General features: G+C 37.4%; 1 protein-coding gene across 1 annotated transcript in view; it reads left to right on the top strand.

Moving 5' to 3' along the window:
• Window positions 1-15,260, top strand: part of SATB2 (SATB homeobox 2) — a 199,877-nt gene extending 184,617 nt beyond the window's left edge. Inside the window, exon 11 of the mRNA XM_068968633.1 lies at window positions 14,799-15,260. Coding sequence (XP_068824734.1) covers window positions 14,799-15,260 — 462 coding nt within the window. The remainder of the gene's footprint in view (window positions 1-14,798) is intronic.
• The last annotated feature ends 2,680 nt before the right edge of the window (window positions 15,261-17,940 follow it).

Here is a 17,940-nt window from a genome sequence, read left to right as displayed (position 1 = left end):
GTAACACAGAATCTAACTCTAAGGAACTCTCAGATTTGTGGAGAGATGGGTATGTGGACAGATGACGATAATACAGCATGTCAGTAAGTTCAGAGAAAGAAAAGAATGACACCTAAATCCTGGTGGGCTGGAGGACCCAGAAGGCTTCCAGGAAGTAGTGCTGCTCTGGGTCCCTTCCAGAATTCCTCACTAGAGGCACTTTCCAGACAGAGGGGACAGGGCAGGCAAAGGCATTGAGATTAGAGTACAGGTGTGAGGCCTGGAGCTGGAGCACAGCCTGAAAGGCTGCGTTGAGGAGCACAGACAGGGCTGGGGCACACGCTGCAGACAGGGCACCCAGCTTTCCGGAATGCGTGAGAGGCCTTGAAGACCTTGGCAAGACGTGTTGGCTGTGGCAGGGAGGCCTGTTGGGAAGTAAACTAACTCAAGCAAGAGATTATAAAGGTCTGTATAACAGCAGTGAGAGTAGGCTGGAGAGGGGGAAATTAACCCAGCAACTATTTAAAAGGGATAATCAGCAGCAGGTGGGATTGGCTAGATGTGGAGGTTCAGGTCGGGGGAAGGAGTCAGTGAGAACTCTCAGATCATAGCTGGGGCAACTTGAGGGTCTTGGAACACCAGTCGAGAGTGTTAATGATTGATTCCCTGATAATGTCAGTTGTAAGTGTGTTTGTTTTGTACTGAGTTTTCAGCTATTAAATTAAATCCACCCCTAAGCAGCTTCACATTTGAAAGTATAATGACTTGACAGTTCTAGTTTCTGAGGACGACCTACACAGGATAAGCAAATATGCTTAGAAAAGCCAAGGCAACGTGGCGCAGAGACAAAATCGGACTTGCTTTGTGAAGCTGGGTAGGTAAGGATGCTGCATGACTGGTCTCATGGGGATATAATGGTTCATCTGCAGCTTGAAAACTGAAATCTTTCTTGTGGGAAAAGGAATTGCCAATCCAGTTACTTTGCCCCAGGGAGTCAGGAACTGGGATTTCTCTTCCTAGTGACCATCCTTGGTACCCTGGGAGACAAAGATTTATTTTCTTGAGTAAACCACAGTCTGAATAAGACTGCGTCACCCTGTCTGCTTTCCATCTCTCGCCTGGTGTACTTACCACGAATTTTAGAAGCAGAAGTTTCTCCATACCTGGTTACTGTTAATAAGATCATTAATGTGGAGAATGTAAAACCACTATCCTCATAATGAATTAAATGTGGTTTCAAATTTAAATGAATACTCTAGAATTAACCTTTTGGATGTTTTACTTCACATCCAGTATTTATTTTACTTAAATAAAAATGATTTAATTTTTCCATATATTTTTTTTTCTTGAAAGAAAATAATACCAAGGAAGCCAGTCTCTGATGAAATTAAGTGAAGTTGAAAACTAAGGGCTATATTTGATAAGCTCTCCTTTGACACCTTTTCTTTGCTAAGCCACGAGGACTCTTTGCTGACACTCTCTAGATCGGTGGCTTTTACCTCACTGTCTGAGGAGAAAACGCTTCTTTGATCATTTGACTTTGTTTACCCGGTTTGGACGTTATGATATAATAAACCATACTATGTCCGTGGTATGGTAATTCTAGATACTTTGTCTTTTACCAGAGTGGTTGATTATAATGCACTGCTTAAGACTTGCTTTCTATAAAAGGAATATTTGTACTTTTATGTGTTTGATTCACACAGTGCAGTTTTCTCAAGTCCTGTTATTAAGTGGTTACATCCAGAAAGCAAAAATATGCTGAGGTAGTGTTTTATGGGTGAACATCTAATATTTTCACTAACCATAACTGTCAGATTGTTCTGAATTCTGAGTGCCCCAGCTGTAAAAATCATACAGAAAATGTGGCCTATCATAGGATTCTAAACAGCCCTATGTGAGACCTCAAATACATGGATTACCTTCTTTTTTCTTTTTGCCCTGAAGTAAAGAATCTAATCTAAACACCCTTTTTCCTTAAATAGTTTAAGTCCTCTTCTTTGAGAAGCTGGAATGCAGCGTAACTGCTGTGTCACTCATGCCATTACAGTTATGGGGAATTTTCATCTGAAGCTGAGTCTTGGCTGAGTTCTGTCAGGATAAAAATCTCCTTCTTCTGCTGCAGATTTTGACAGAATTGGGTATATTATTTTTTTTAATGATATCCAAAGATAGAAAAAGTAAAAATTAAAAATTAACATTTGGGAGAGGAGCTTCTCCATGATATAATTGTTCCTTGTTTGTCTTCACTTTTAATCATAAACTGGAAACACTGAATAGTCCCCTCTGTCACTTCTGGTGTTATTTTTATATTTTAGTTGGAAGATGTTTATTCACACTAAAGTGAATTTTTGTTCAAAGCTTTTAAACAGAATAATTTTTGTGTTTTCCAGCTAACAGCAGCAAGACCATGTTTGTTATGTGTTAGACAGGGATTTGTAATATGTAGATCAGAGTTCAATTTTGTGTATGCGTTTTCTCATCTGATGAATAAATACAACAGAATCCATTGTTATTGTGAGATTAGTTTGTTATCATTTTTAAGAAACTAGCCCAAAGGATAGTGAACCACTTCAAGTATATACTAACTGTAGGATTTGAATAATTAAAATTAATCATATGATCCCCAAGTCACATCATACAATCTGTGTAAATCAGGAAGGATGATGCTTTAGTTCAAGAAGCCTATATAATTTATTGAGATCCTTTAACTTAAAGTGTACATATCCTTTTCCTCCATGTCCTCTTTGTTTCTAAGTCATTCTTTACCAATAGGTGTTTTCAAGTTATTTTTGTCACCGGATTTCTAAATAGTAAGACATTTGAAAGTGCTTTGAATTTTGACTCTAGTACTTTTCCTCAGGAATCATTATTTTAGGTCTTCATTGATAGAGCTCTTGGCTGGCTACATGATGTCTGCTCTTGTAAAATATATCTATTTTCTACCTTCTCTAACTTAACATGTTTTCACTTAAAAGTAATTGAAACTCTGCTCTGATTAAACTTGTTAGATGAAATTTCTTTACCTGAAACAGTTTCTGTGCAAGCATAACTCAGAGGTATTGCCAGTTCAGTTCCAGACCACCATGATAAAGCAAATGTCACAACAAAGTGAGTCCCACAAATTTGTTTGGTTCCCCAGTGTGTATGAAAATGATGTTTACACCATACTGTAGTCTATGAAGCATGCATTTGGATTTTGTCTAAAAAAATGTACATACCTTAATTTAAAAATATAGCTAAAAAATTCTACCCATCATCTGACAATGTGGGGTTGCCACAAGCCTTCAATCTGTTTTTTAAAAAAATGTAATATCTGAGAAATGCAATAAAGCTGAGCTCAATAATGCATTCTATTCTTTTAAGCTTGAATCTGTTTTAAAAACTCAAAGTCCAGAGCTCACTGTTCAGGTATCACTGCCTTTTCAAAAGGTTGTTTTCATTTGATTTACATTTTACTTCACTTGACAATTATTTAGCTAACTGGATTAACTGTTTAATAATTCTAATAGATCGTTCTTATTCTGAACCTTTGCACGTCTTTCTCTCTTGCCCTTTTGCCATTGATGATGTGTCATGAATTTCTAGTTTGGTTCTTTTAATGACATTATGAATTCCAGGTACTCAGTTCATCCTAGCATTTTATACTCTTCATTATCTTTAACTTAAGAGCTCTTCTTTCATCCATGTGGGTGCAAAAGCCACTCAGCTATACCAATGAACACACCATGCAGGCATTTAGAAATCAGAATACCATAGGTAACTGTCAGCTTTGGTCATGTCTTTTTACTCTTGACTCATTTTCACTCAAATATAAGGTCTTTAAGACTTCCCTGGTGGCTCAGCTGTTAAAGAATCCATCTGCAATGCAGGAGACCTGGGTTCAATCCCTGTTTTGGAAAGATGCCCTGGAGAAGGGAAAGGCTACCCAGTCAGTATTCTGGCCTGGAGAATTTCACAGACTGTAAAAGTCCATGGGGTCACAAACAGTTGGACGCGACTGAGCGATTTTCACTTTCAAAGACACTTTAACATTACCTGTAACTTGAATCTGATCTTCAGAAGATAGGCCTTCCCTGTTAATTTTTAGGCAGAGTTTTGTGTTTTGAGATGACATTGTGAACGGTGGTAGAAGTATAGGGAACAGGGGTAAATGAACACTCATGGGTGTCAGGCAAATGGGGCTTGGGTGGATGGGCTGAGGGATGATTTCTCCTAGGAAGAAAGACACAGGTTGTAGCCTGGACCATCCTGAAGAATCTACTCTTCCTGAATTATCCCATGAACAGTTTGTGGAATGATTTTGGTCATATTAGGTCCTAAATTATCAAATAAACCTATGTATCGTGACGCTGATGAAGGAAAAGTTTTCATTGCTTATAGGTTCAGTATATGCCTATGTTTTATCTCTTTTGCATTCTAATAGGAGAGAGATTTGCTTTTTATGTGTCATGGGGTCTATTTGATGGAAATACAGCTCCTCATCTTGACCCTGCTTAATTTGCTATCAGCTCATCTCCTTGTATTAGAAAAGCAGCTCACTCAGCTACCTCTAGAGTCTGCAGACTGGCCACTCAGTATAGTCAGATTAAGGACTACAACACATTTTTTTTTAACCCAAACCATACCAAAGTTGTTGGTATAGTTGTTCTCAATTTGTTACTAAAGAGGAAATGATATAAGCCAAAGGCTGTTTTAAGAACTATGCTTCCTCTAAACCCCCAAGTTTGTTTTAACAGATTATTGTGTCATAGTGTTTTTATGCTTTTATCTCTGACCAAAGTGTTTATTTTGAGAAACAATCATTAAACTGCATTAAAAACATACACGATGTTCCAATGCCATCTTGGTTACAATATTGAAGGAAACTCAGACTAAGGCTGGATGAAATTGAACACATATTTCCATGTCAGACTTCCTACCATTTTGCTTGTTTGTATTGATTTCTCTTGACATGGTCTTCTTTTATTGAGCACTACTCTCTTTTTTTTTTTTTTTTTGATTCTTATTCTCTCTCTTCCTGCTTCCTCCCCTCCCCAAATCCCCTTCCCATAGCTATCTGTGCTTAGAGCAATTGTAAAGGGAGACCAACTTAAATTAAACTTGCCTGGAGTCAAAATGTAATCTAACACCTGTAGTCTGCAATTTGTCATCACTTCATGGATACTTTTTTTTTTTTTAATAACAGATTTCCTGAGTTTTGACCTTAGGATACTGTATAATCCAAAAAGAAAGAAAAAGGCAACAAAACTAAACCATAGTTTTTAATAAGTCTTATAATGTTAGAATGTGAAATTACAACCATAAGAACCAACTCAAGTAACACCATTTGAAGTTAGAAATAGTGCTGAGTTGTACATCTGGGCAGATATATTTTGCCTGTGAAAATGTCTCTGAATGATCAAGTCAAGAGGCAAATCATAATGCTGGGTACTTTCTCCTACACTCGTTCTCTAATACCTTCCTAGGTGACTGAATTCAAGTAAGGATATTTTAAACTCTAAGATCCATTTTGAGTTTTATAGTAAATGGTTTAGTTGTCATTAGGGCTAAGACAGAGCTATATATTCAGTATGATTTACGTGGTATAGAGTTTTCAAACATCTTAGTATTGGGATCTCCTTTCACTATTCCTGTTAAGGACTCCAATAATGTGCATATCAATACTTAACATATTAGAAATTAGTTCTGAGAAAACTTAAATGTTTATTTTTTGAAACTAACTAGAAATAATAGGTGTATAAATGATATATTTTAATGAAGATCACTGTATCCCCCCCGAAAAAAATATAAGAGTACCATTGTTTTAAATATATTTTTGCAAATATTTTTAATGTCTGAATGGAAGACCTCTGGATTATCATAATTGCTTCTGTATTCATTCTGATACAAAGTGTAGCTTATAGTTTGGTTGAAGTAAATGAAGAAAAGCAAGCCTCACACAGACATGTAATTAGAAAAGGAAGGCATATTTTGCTAGCTTTTCCAGGAAATTATGATTTTCTTTTTTTGATACAAAACTCTACAAGTGGTCATTTCTTAAAGGTTAGTTGCAGAGTGGAATCTAAATCAGTGAACTTCATATTTTTTTACATTATAATTCATTTGTCTGCCTGTTACTTTGAATAAGTATTTTACCTATTCATAATTTTATAATATCAATATTTATAAAATATTGATGTAGTGAGTTGTGTAGATCTTCTAAATATTGACACATTTCATTGTATGACATATTTTTAAAAATTCTTAAATCATCACCAGTATCATCAGGGAGGTATTTAAGTATAGGGGAAGTAAGTTTTTAGTGGAAGCTACAAGTTTTCCAAATTTTTTATTTTTGCTGGGAAGGTAGAATTTAATCATTGGCAACAAATTGTACAGATTTTTTTTCTTTAATCAACAGGCTTACTTCATTTTTAAGAGAATGTTTGCCACAAACCTAAGTCTGAATAACTATAGTATGCCTGTTGTTTGTTATTTCAAATAAAAATGATATTTATTTCATTACAAAGGTGCTAGTTCAGCTCTCAACTCACACAGTTGCACAAATGCTCTTTGCTCAGACAGTAAAGAATCTGCCTGCAATGCAAGAGACCCAGGTTCTATCCATGGGTTGGGAAGATCCCCTGGAGAAGGGAATGGCTATGTACCCCAGTATTCTTGTCTGGAGAATTCCATGAACAGAGGAGCCTGGCAGACTACAGTCCGTGGGATTGCAAAGAGTTCGACATTTCTGAGTGACTTTCACTTCACTTCTTTCTCATGAGAACTATTTTACTTAGGTATGCCACAGAAGTGTATTATCTCTCTTTATCCTTATAAAACTGCAAGGAAGATTTTATAGATTAATAAACACTGTGGTTCTGAGAAAGTAACTTGCTCAGAGTTGCACGGCTAGTAAGCAGATATGCTTTTTAGGATAAAGACTGGATTCAAAACCAGAACTTTGTAACCTCAGAACTCCTGCTAACAACTTTTATATAAAAGCAACCTTAAGGATTATACAGTGCCCTGGAGCTGATTTTAACACAAAAAAAATGGTGAAAAACAAACAAATGCCACCAACTATTAGATAAAAGTTCCTGTAATGAGTGATGGTCTCTTTACTTTAAAGCATAATTTTGCTAAAGATGAATAATAGCAAGAAAAAGTAAGTTGCAGAGAACAAAAATAATAACCGGCTTGAAATTAAAGGAAGAAAGAATATGGATTAATCTAGTATAGCAGAAGAAAGATGTACTGAGCACTTAGGTGTGCCAATGTGTAGCTCACAGTCCAACAGATGAGAGAGAGGTATGATAGTTACATTAATTATTAATTACTAATGCTGAATTCTCCCCATTGAGTTTTGAGCCAAAATTTAAAGTCTTAGATGCTGATTTTGAAAAAAAGTAAAAATTAGAGGGTAGAGCTAGGCTGTTGGAATTTAAGACAAATATCTCAGTTATATTTTTTATATATAGTATATTTTAAAAACAGCAGCACTGACTCATTCATTTAACAAATTCTAATTGAGTTATGCATGAGGGCTTTCCAGTTGTTCTAACCAGTTTTTCTTATTGCCTGTTAAGTATACTTTCTCAGAATTTTTAGTAGAAGAACGCTTTCCTTCTTTGGATAAACTATTTTACCTTCTGTTATTTTTGTTAACATTCTGTTATTTTAGATGAGGTGAAATTAAACGAGTAAAAAGAATTCTGTTATTGACTCAAATGCAGTTAGAAGTCATCTCCTGTTGACGTTCACCACCATGGAGAACCTGAAGCTCTGTTGACACTCACTCCTGCGGGTGAGGCTTGTCGGAGAGAGAGAGGGATGCGGCCACCTGGGAGCCGATTTTCACCCATTACCTATTACCCCACTAGATCAACCACCCTCTATAGTCACCTCCTTAATAATTTCTCATTTTCTCTATATAAAAAAGACCACAAAGTCTTGGCATATTATAAGTAATCCAGTTCACCCCATAATGATACAGTGAATTATATACTTTCCTAAACTTAATCATTCAGGATCTCACTTCCTTCCCTGCAGGCAAAAGCCATTATATTTTACACATGGCTCCCAGCTGGTTTTCATTGAGGCCTTCAAAATCTATTTGAACACTGAGCAGTTTAAGAAGAGCTGCTTTATCTTTCGTAGTCAGTCTTTGTCATGGTACCATTTTGTCCTTGTGTTTTTAAAATTTTCCATCTCTTAGGCAGAAAAACAACGTATATCCTTATTGTGCTTTGTTACTGGGCAAGGAGGTGTTGGGTTTTATTTTGAAGTTGATGTCTCTTTTGAATATATTCACAGCCTTTCTTTCTTCATCGCTATGTTCCTGTTCATTTATACACATGTATGTCATATTTCAGCCCAAAGAGATTTCAGTGAATAAATAAGAACACACTTATTAAACTTTCAAGTTTCTATTTGATTATATTCTACTCATAACTTATTCATCAACACTTGACTGTTGGAGACAGGACTCCTTATTAGAAAGCTTTGTAGACTGCTAGGTCCAGTTATTATAGACATTCCAAAAATATTTGATAAATGAATTCTTTTTTTTACTTTTTTAACCCAAGGTCTATGGTTTTAAACATAATTTCTTTTAGACATGATAAACACTTCTGATGAAGAAGGCAGTCATCAGTTAAATGCAAGTTAACCATCTTTTTAGGATAGCAGTGCCAATGCATCCTTCTGATTGTTTTGATGATAGTATTGCTATTTGTGATACTGTATTGAAAATCCAGTTATATATGTGAGCTGAGTTTCTTACTATATATATATATGTATATACACACACACATACACACAGGAATATTTCTCTTCTCTCTAGTGATAGTGGTAGTTTCAAGTCCTACTGTGTTTTGGGGTAGATCAGATGATATGATTATAGATCACAGTAAGGGTTTCCCTCACCCTGATAGCAGAATGCCAGGGCCCCGCTGCTCTGGCTCTCACCCTGACCACCCCTCACTTGTCATTTCTGTCCAGCGGAGGGCTGTCTGATGCCATGTCCTGTGATGGCAATGACAGTGCTGCCGTTGGAAATGTGCTATATCTGTGCTGTCCAGTGTGGTGGTGTGCAGTGTGGATATCCAGCACTGGAAAGAAGGCTCATGTGCCTGAGAGAGCTAAGTGTTTTTTCTTCTTCCAGTTTTAATGAATTTAGATGTCAGTAGCTGTGTGTGGCTAGTAAGCTGCTGCATTAGGTGGCACAGATTTAACTTGCTGCCTCCCTCGATGTTCTTCAAATATACTGAGTGTACTTCTTCCTCCTAGCTTGTTCATTTGCTATTTTCCTCTGTCTGGGATGCCCTTCTTCATGGCTGGGTCCTCACTTTGTTCAGGCTTCTGCTCAAATGCCACCTCCTTAGGGAGCCTTCCTTGAATCACTGAATCTAAAAGAACGTCATCTCCCCCCAGTTCTTCTCTGTATGCTTTGCTCTATTTTTGCTGATAGTATTTATTACTGCCTGATATCTTACTTACGGTCTATCTCCTCTACTCTGGAGCCTTTGCTCAGTTTTCCCATGCGATCTTGCTCATAGAAGACAGGAGAACAGCATGGTTACGGACATGGGATTTGAAATCAGATATGTTTTAGATTCCCAGTCCTGCTACTTAGAATCTATGAGACCTCTCATAAATTACCTATACTCTCTGAATCCCAGTTTTCTCATCATGAATGGAGTAAAAATACCTAGTCCAGGATTATTGTGAAAATAAAATGCATTTATAGATTTAGGCCAGTGTTTAGGTTCATAATAAACTGTACATTAATGCCACCATCTATTATTAATATTATTATTATTATTATTGAAGCTGCCTAGATATTTTACTGCTGTGAACCCTCATCGTTATATTTAAAAAATAACAATAGAAGCTACAAAAAAAGAAATAGAAGAAGACTTTCAAATAAACCTTTTAAAACTCTCTTTGTAGAAATTATCAGAAATGAATTGCTGACCAGATTAAGCTCAATCGTGATGGAGAAAAATCCAAACCAAAATGAACTGGGATGAATTGTCAGGCTTCAGTTTGCAAAGGTCATGAAGAAAGGGATGGATAGCTATCTTTACAGAATGATATATTCTGTTATTTGGGAAAATCATGTGAAGAGAGATGATGGACTTTAGGAGTACAAAGGTCAGCTTCTGGGCCCATTTTGAAAAAGGGGAAAAAGAATGAGGCTGGAAAATGTGCAGACTTGGGCAGATTTATGTAACTATCTGGGTAGCTGCTCTATCATACTTACCTTTTTAAAAAAATATCAGAAAACAATCATCTGGGTTTGGAAAGAACTTGTTAGGAAAGAGCATATCTCTGTTTAGTTGGCAGGGCATTCTCTGTCTTGGTTGAAGTAACTGTAAATTTTGTGGTTTCAAAAAGTCAATCATCCAGAAATATATGCCTGCACTGTCAGATGATCTGAGGAACAGGATGGTGTGTAGTCCATCCGGCAGGAATCAGTGACAGCCTCAGGCTAGAGTTACTCAGGGTGCTGGCTGGGGACAGGAACCAAACTTGAGTCATTCTAGTTAACACACAAGGAATTTCAAATATTTCTGAAAAGTTCAGACAGAAAAACCAAAATTTAGTAAAGTGGGAGTTCAGAAATCAGTCCTATGAAGAAGTGACTTGATCCTGCTGTTTAGATGGAGGATTTGGGAAGAGAGTTTGGACTGCCATCTCTGTTTTTTGGCTCTACTCTACTTTTGTTCAGAGTATTCACACCATTGGAAGAAGTGCTGCACGACAGTAAGAATTCCCTGATTGTCATAATAATAAGCTATTACAAGTGGATAGTGAGGAAGTGTAGGCAGTTCTTTTTGCTAAGAACTATCTGCAGACAATAAGCAACTCTCTGCCTGGAGTAATCAGAACATTTCAGGAGAGTAAAGATAGCTGAGACTTGGGGGACTCTTTTTGTCTCAGATATTATGCGCATTGTACTCTTTACTGTCTGGTCAAAGATGCTAGAAATATCATTTAACCTTCATGCAAATACTGTTATGCCTTCTAACTCAATATAGAATATTGAACTAACCCAGGATCTCTCACTTTGTAGATCATTTCTATCGCTGTTATTTCTCTGAAAAAGATCTTCCTCTCCTATGAGGGCAGTGACATTGTCATTGTTCCTTGGAACCTACTTTCTTAAGACTGACTGCTCCCTATGTTTAAAGTTTCCAACTTTGAGGGTGTTCTTGAAATGCTACATGTTTCCAGGTTGTTATTGATTCAAGTAGCACCTTCACAAGGAACTGTGAGGACTAAATGAGTTAATCCATGTATAGTTCTTAGAAATGCCTGGCACAGAGTAAGCCTTCAGTTAGTGGTAGCTACTATGATCATTGTTTCCCCATTCCATGTGTGGCTTCTCTCTATTCGTGTGTTACTACTGCTAGGTTCAAAGTTAGAAAGGGAGGGAAAATAGGCCAATTGGTAGGACCTCAGGAGAAGAACAAACCCTATCATGCAGAAAGATTATAGTAACTTCAAAGTATAGTTTTGGAAAATCTCTTTAAATCTAACCGATGCACAATGGAAAACCCCTAAAGAACCAATCTAATTATTTAATTAAATGGAACCGTTATGCTACTTTTACTACAGAAGGCAAGCATAATTTAGAAAATGGGGCATTTTAATTCTCTTTTGTTTTCCAATTAACACAATTGCTCTAAAAGGAGGTCCTGTGCTTGAGTGTACATGTTCTATGAATACATATTCCCTCCGTAATTTCAGTCTCTCTCTTATTCTTTCTCATCCAAAAAAAAAAAAAAGCAACCAAACAAAAAACCCTCACCTGTTGACATGGAGGTTTATTTATTACAGTGCTCAGGCTACCCAGATTACAACCTTGGAGCAAATATCTTCCTGCCGTCAAAGCTGCCCTGAACACGCAGGCCCACCACGCAGCTTTCCTCTCCCTGTGGCTATAATTAGGACATTGAAGTAATGGAGCTCTCACTTTTTTGCTGATGCCAGCTCACCACAGCAGACCACATGAGTTTACTCTTAGTTGAAAGTGGTAAAGAAAATGCCAAGAACATTCATTTTAATTGGTCAACATTATATGGGCCTTTAGTGCCACCGTTTTATGGTCCTCTGTTTTAGATTTCTTTCTGCCACCAGCCATCAGCCTATTATGATGGGTGTTCTTATGTGCATTTGATTATCCTTTTATTGTTATTTGTTTATGAATGATTAAAAATTTCATCCTCTTTTTTTTTCTACCTAAGTAACAATTTCATCTGCCCTAATAGCTGTTAAATTCTATAGAAAAGACTGACGTATTCACATCAGTGAAAAATTAGTTTTTCATCAAATAGTCCCTGAGACTAGGAGAGATGGCAGAGATTTTTTTCTTAAATGCTTGCTCTGATGCTGATATTTTCTAGTCTGAAAAATGGGTCATTAGGGTAATGTGTGGGGAGAGTGGCAGTGATGGTACCAGTGATACTCTAGTGTAACCAGACATGTTTCTTATGCATTGATTGGACTGAGTTCACTTGAACTCTGGAAAATGTTTAATTTGTTACTCTAACATGGAAAACACCATGTAAAATAGGAGAGAATGGTAAAAGAGAAACATGTGTTTTTTAAAAAATGAACTCACTATTCTTAAAGGTCTTGGGGCGGGGGTGATCCAGGAAGTTAGACACTGATCTGAGCGGAGGAAATACAGTGTTTGCCTTTGACATTGATAGAATACTTTGTCATGGGGACCTTCATGGTAGCCTTTTAATTACATAGCACTGCTGCTAATGTTGCAAGATGTGAAGATTAGTCAGATTGAAGAAGTTTGTAAGTAAATATTAAAATGGGAAACTATTTCATGCAGAGAGGACATTGTAAAAGCAGTTACGAAGATCAAGAATAAGTTTGCCCAGCTGGTGTCAAATGTGGCTTCCCTGATGGCTCAGCCATAAAGAATCTGCCTGCAACCCAGGAGACACAGGAGACGTTGTTTGACCTCTGGGTCGGGAAGATCCCTTGGAGGAAATGGCAACCCATTCCAGTATTCTTGCATGGACAATCCCATGGACAGAGGAGCCTGGCAGGCAATAGTCCAAAGGGTCACAAAGAGTCGGACACTACTGAGTGACTGACCACAACCAGTGTCAAATGACAAAACTAATGCAATGTAGCAATGAGTTTGATATCCTTTATTCAAGGGAGACAGTCCATGGATGGGGGCTACAGTTCCTCACAAGCAGTGGAGCAATCATCTGGAGGGATTTGGGGCATCATTTTAGAGCATTAGAAGTGGCAACACAGAGGACCGGGCATGATTGGTGGGGATTGCATATCTGACTTTATTTAGAAAGATCAAAGAACAAGGAAGTAAGTATAGAGCCCAGAGCTGGCATTGCGTTTGGGGCTGGGCTGAGTGGATACTGTGATTCTGGTCACGCAGAGCATTTACAGCCAGCCACATGAAAGTTCAGTCTGCTGATGTGGCACCAGGCAGGAGTGGCCCCAACTTGGGTCTAGAAAATTTTTTTAAATACTAGTTTTGCTTTATTTTTGAGTAAGGAATAGGTAGAAATGAAAGAGAAATTTAAATTAATTACAACTAGAAAGCCTTGACATGAAGGATAACAACAACAGCAAAAAAGGAAGTGAGCTGCAAAACAAAGGATGACTAGTTTGTTCTCTAGTCTCCATGGTGGACTAGTGGCTAGGATTCTTGGTTTTTACCCAGGCTAACCAGGTGCAGTTCCTGGGTAGGAAACCAAGGTCTCACTTCAAGACACCAGGCATTGCTGTCTCCTTGACATTAGTGATATTGAGAAGGTCCATTTATGAGTATAAAGTAGTCATCTAAAGTTCATCATTTAATAAAAAGTTGTAAGTTTTTATATATATATTAAAAAAACATGATTGTTTAAGGATTAAGCTCAGGGTTAAAAGAAAATAAATTTAAGTTGTTCCTAATTTTATGGAGTATTGATTTTCTGACTCAAATACTATTTCTCTGTTACACTTCAAGAATAATTTATGAGGCTGATATAATAATGACTTATCATTTTTTGGATGTTTGGTCTAAGCCAGAGGTGAACAAACTCTGGCCCATGAACCAATTCAAGCTACCGCTTTGTTTTTATAAATAAAGTTTATGGCAACATAGCCATGCTCATTTGTGTATGTTCACATTATGAAGATAGAATTGAACCATGAGATGGTGAGGCAACAGAGATGGTGAGGCCCTGCTAAGGCTAAATAAAATATTTCCCACCTGGCCCTGTGCTGAAAAAGTTTGTCAACCTCTGGTTTAAGGCAGGCACTGTTCTTTAAATGCAGTATGTCATTTAATCCTTACAACATCCCTAGGAAGCTAGTGTCTTATCCTTCTTTCATATATGATGAAATTGAGGCCTAAAGGTGTTTAGTGTCTTGTACAGAGACACCCAGCTGTGTGGAAGAATCGGGACGTGAATTCATGTGATCTCATTTGCAGAGCCTGCACTTTTCCTTTGGGTCCAGTTTCTTTGTCCTTGGGCTCCAGAGAGGTGGCACATCATACCGGTTAACAGCAAGAGCCTAGAGCCAGGTCCTTTGAATTTGAATACCCTTGGGCAACATGGGACTTAACTTCTTTGTGCCTCAGAATGGAAACATTACTATTATTAACCTCTTGTTTTGTAGATGAGATTCTGAGTCTCCAGAAATTCAGTTAAGTTTTCAGAAGACCTGAACTTACAATGACTATGCATCACTAAAATACTAAGCAGACAACGTGTATTTTAGAAGAATGATGGCTTTTGAAAGGTGAAATAGTGAATCAAATGTTATTTATTATTATTTTTTTTAATTATCAGGTCCTTCACAGACAGCAGTCTCAGCCAGCCAAGGAGAGTTCTCCTCCCAGAGAAGAAGCACCCCCACCACCTCCTCCAACCGAAGACAGTTGTGCCAAAAAGCCTCGGTCTCGTACAAAGATCTCTTTGGAAGCCCTTGGAATCCTCCAGAGCTTCATTCATGATGTGGGCCTCTACCCTGATCAGGAAGCTATCCATACTCTTTCTGCTCAGCTGGATCTCCCCAAACACACCATCATCAAGTTCTTCCAGAACCAGCGGTACCACGTGAAACATCATGGGAAGCTCAAGGAACACCTGGGCTCGGCGGTAGATGTGGCTGAGTATAAGGACGAGGAGCTGCTGACGGAGTCAGAAGAGAATGACAGTGAGGAAGGCTCGGAGGAGATGTACAAAGTGGAGGCTGAGGAGGAGAATGCGGAGAAAAGTAAGGCCGCGCCCGCTGAAATTGACCAGAGATAATGTGAACTCCAATCAGGTGAAGCAATACACCAGTCCAAGGATTTTCTGTTTTAGTTTCTCTGAAAACTTTTTTTTTTTTTTTTTTTGCCTTATTTTATTTTTGTCTTTTTTGGTCTTTTTGTTCTCCCTCCTTTTTTTTTTTTTTTTTGACATTTCTTTGTTGCACAGGATACACCTGTAGACTGAATAAGTTCAGTATTTCCGAATCAGACATCGCCTTGGCAAAGACACTAAAGTGTTACGCTTTACAATGGACTGGATCGTAGTCATTATAATCACAGGAGACTCTGCCTTCATTATCCTTGCACTTATGGAAGAGACACCAGGCAAGTTCCCAGATGAAAAGACCTACGAAATGAAGGAAGCTACAAGTGTGTGTGTATATGTATATGTATATATCTATATATTTACATATATATATTAAATTGCATGGGACAGAGAACTTTACAATCCGAAAGAATAGACTGTGAAATGAGTTCTTAAAGAAGAGACTTGTTTATGTATTAAAAAAAAAAAACCACTTCACAGTGAGTCGCTTTGGCTTTTTGATAAACTGCGGCCTGCTCTCAGGGTGGGGTGACTTATTTTTGAATTCCTATTTATTTTCTGTGTTTGTCCCTGATTTTTTTTTTTTTTTAATTCTATGGCTTCCTATCTGGCAGCTTGATGGGTAATTTTTGAGGTATGTATTTAACTAAATAAATCAACACTGCCAAAAAAAGTAAAAGAAAGAAAGAAGAATAAAGTGGAAAAAAAATCAGGGCACCTTAAAATGATACCAGTCACATTAATCTTAAAGACACAATGCACACTTAAATGACTCGATGTGTTCCGTTCCTCAACTTGTCGTTACTGTAGTGGACAGGTGCATTTCTGTGGAATTCCAAACGAATGAAGCTGAAACTCAGTGCAGAGAAAACGCATTTATTAGTGCAGCCTCAATAAAATGACATTTTGACATCAGACAAATGGAATTCACGGTATGAGCCACATTTTATTGTGAAATTTATTTACCTGCTTGTGGCTTCAGATCTTAAAATTAATAAGCCTGCTCATTTTAACTTGTTTATTGTTGCTGTTTTCTTTTACTTTTCTTATTTTAAAAATAGAAGATAGTTCAATGTAATGTTAAGTTAGAAAAGAAGTTGCTGCCCAGGTAAAGGGGCTCCTTCTCAAATAAATCCCCATCCCTCCAGCTCCCGAGAGACGTTTCTCATTTCTGTTTCACTTTGGGCGTCGTCTTCTTCGTACACATTCCATCCATGTAACCAGACATTTTTAGTCCTTGCTCTCATGCACCTCATCCCTTCCCTGCTATGGGAGCAGCCCTAACGAAAACCTGTTTTTAAATCATTGTGCAGCTCCAAGCAATAGAGTAAGCAAAGCAATTTCAGTGGAATCACCTACTTGTCATAAACTAAAACATTTTCCCAGTTACCTACATAGCAGTTACCTTACGTAAAGCAGAACTAATGCCGACTGGCTGTTTAAGGGAATGAGCATTAAAGCTGCAATCTACTATAGTTCTCCCACCGCCTTTAGCTTCCCATCAGAAACCATTACTTGCTACTTCTACTTCTAGTCATTGCAAGAGGAGACCTCACCTTCAGGACTGGCCAATCAAACCTAACCCATACTTCAAGGTGGCCATCAAACAGTCCCACATGGTTGGATTTTTTTTAAGAGTTGTGCTCTCATGCAACCTTGTCAAAGACCTCATGCAATATCACTTTGAAAGTTATTTTCTGTTTACTACACAAACATTGTAATATAACTGTTAATACTATTTATATATTTGAAAGGTATAAAAGGTCGGAGTTAAAAAAAAAACCTCTATTTGTAGATATTAACTCAGAACTTACGATATACAGGGAGAAGACATGTTGCAATACAAGCTAATTCTAGCTGCTCAGTAACCTCTGGAGTTTTTAAAGGGACATTTTCCTGTACTTTTTCAAATAATGATGTTTGAGAAATTATCTTGACACGAGCGTCATATACCTTTGCAAAAGGATGGTGGTTTGCAGTCAAGCCCTGGGCCCATCATTCCTATTTCTGTAGTATGCTGCAGCTTTAATCAGAAAGTCCGTGGTTGCTGCTTCCTGATCTCCGAGTTACTCTTTTCCAAATTGTCTTCTTACACTGTTGCTGAAGGTCACTCTGTACAGGTAATGGAAACTGATTTTGCCAAGCTCTTACAAGGTGGTTCATCTCTCGATGGCATCCGCATTTGGTATCTTTTACACTTCAACCAAAAATTTATTAGGTATTTTTCAATGCTAAGTCTTGCCTTTTATTTTTTAATTTCACTGCCAAGTTTGCAGTGGTTCTAAGTGAATCTGTGGGCATTTTAGCCTGTGGTCTTGCCAGATCTTTGCGAATTACAATGCATATATGTCTATTTATTCAATATCTGTCATATAATATCTATTTGGAAGAAGAAACTTTCTCTTGTAGTGCCTCTTGACAAAGCACAATTTCCTGCCCCACCCCTTTTTTTTTTTGTGAAATGAAAAAACAAATTGTGTTTTATTGCGGTATCAACAATGTGAATAAGGATTAACATATTGTAAATGTTCTTTTTTCCATGTAAATCAACTATCTTTGTTATCACTAAGTGATAATTAATTTTTAACTTATGTGCATTGTTAGGCTGTTAGAATTTTTTGGTTGTTAAAAT

The sequence above is a fragment of the Capricornis sumatraensis genome, chromosome 3 (genome assembly GCF_032405125.1).
Source record: "Capricornis sumatraensis isolate serow.1 chromosome 3, serow.2, whole genome shotgun sequence".
Lineage (NCBI taxonomy): Eukaryota > Metazoa > Chordata > Mammalia > Artiodactyla > Bovidae > Capricornis > Capricornis sumatraensis.
The sequence above is the reverse complement of the archived record's forward strand: the minus strand, read 5'-3'. Positions and strand labels throughout refer to the sequence as shown.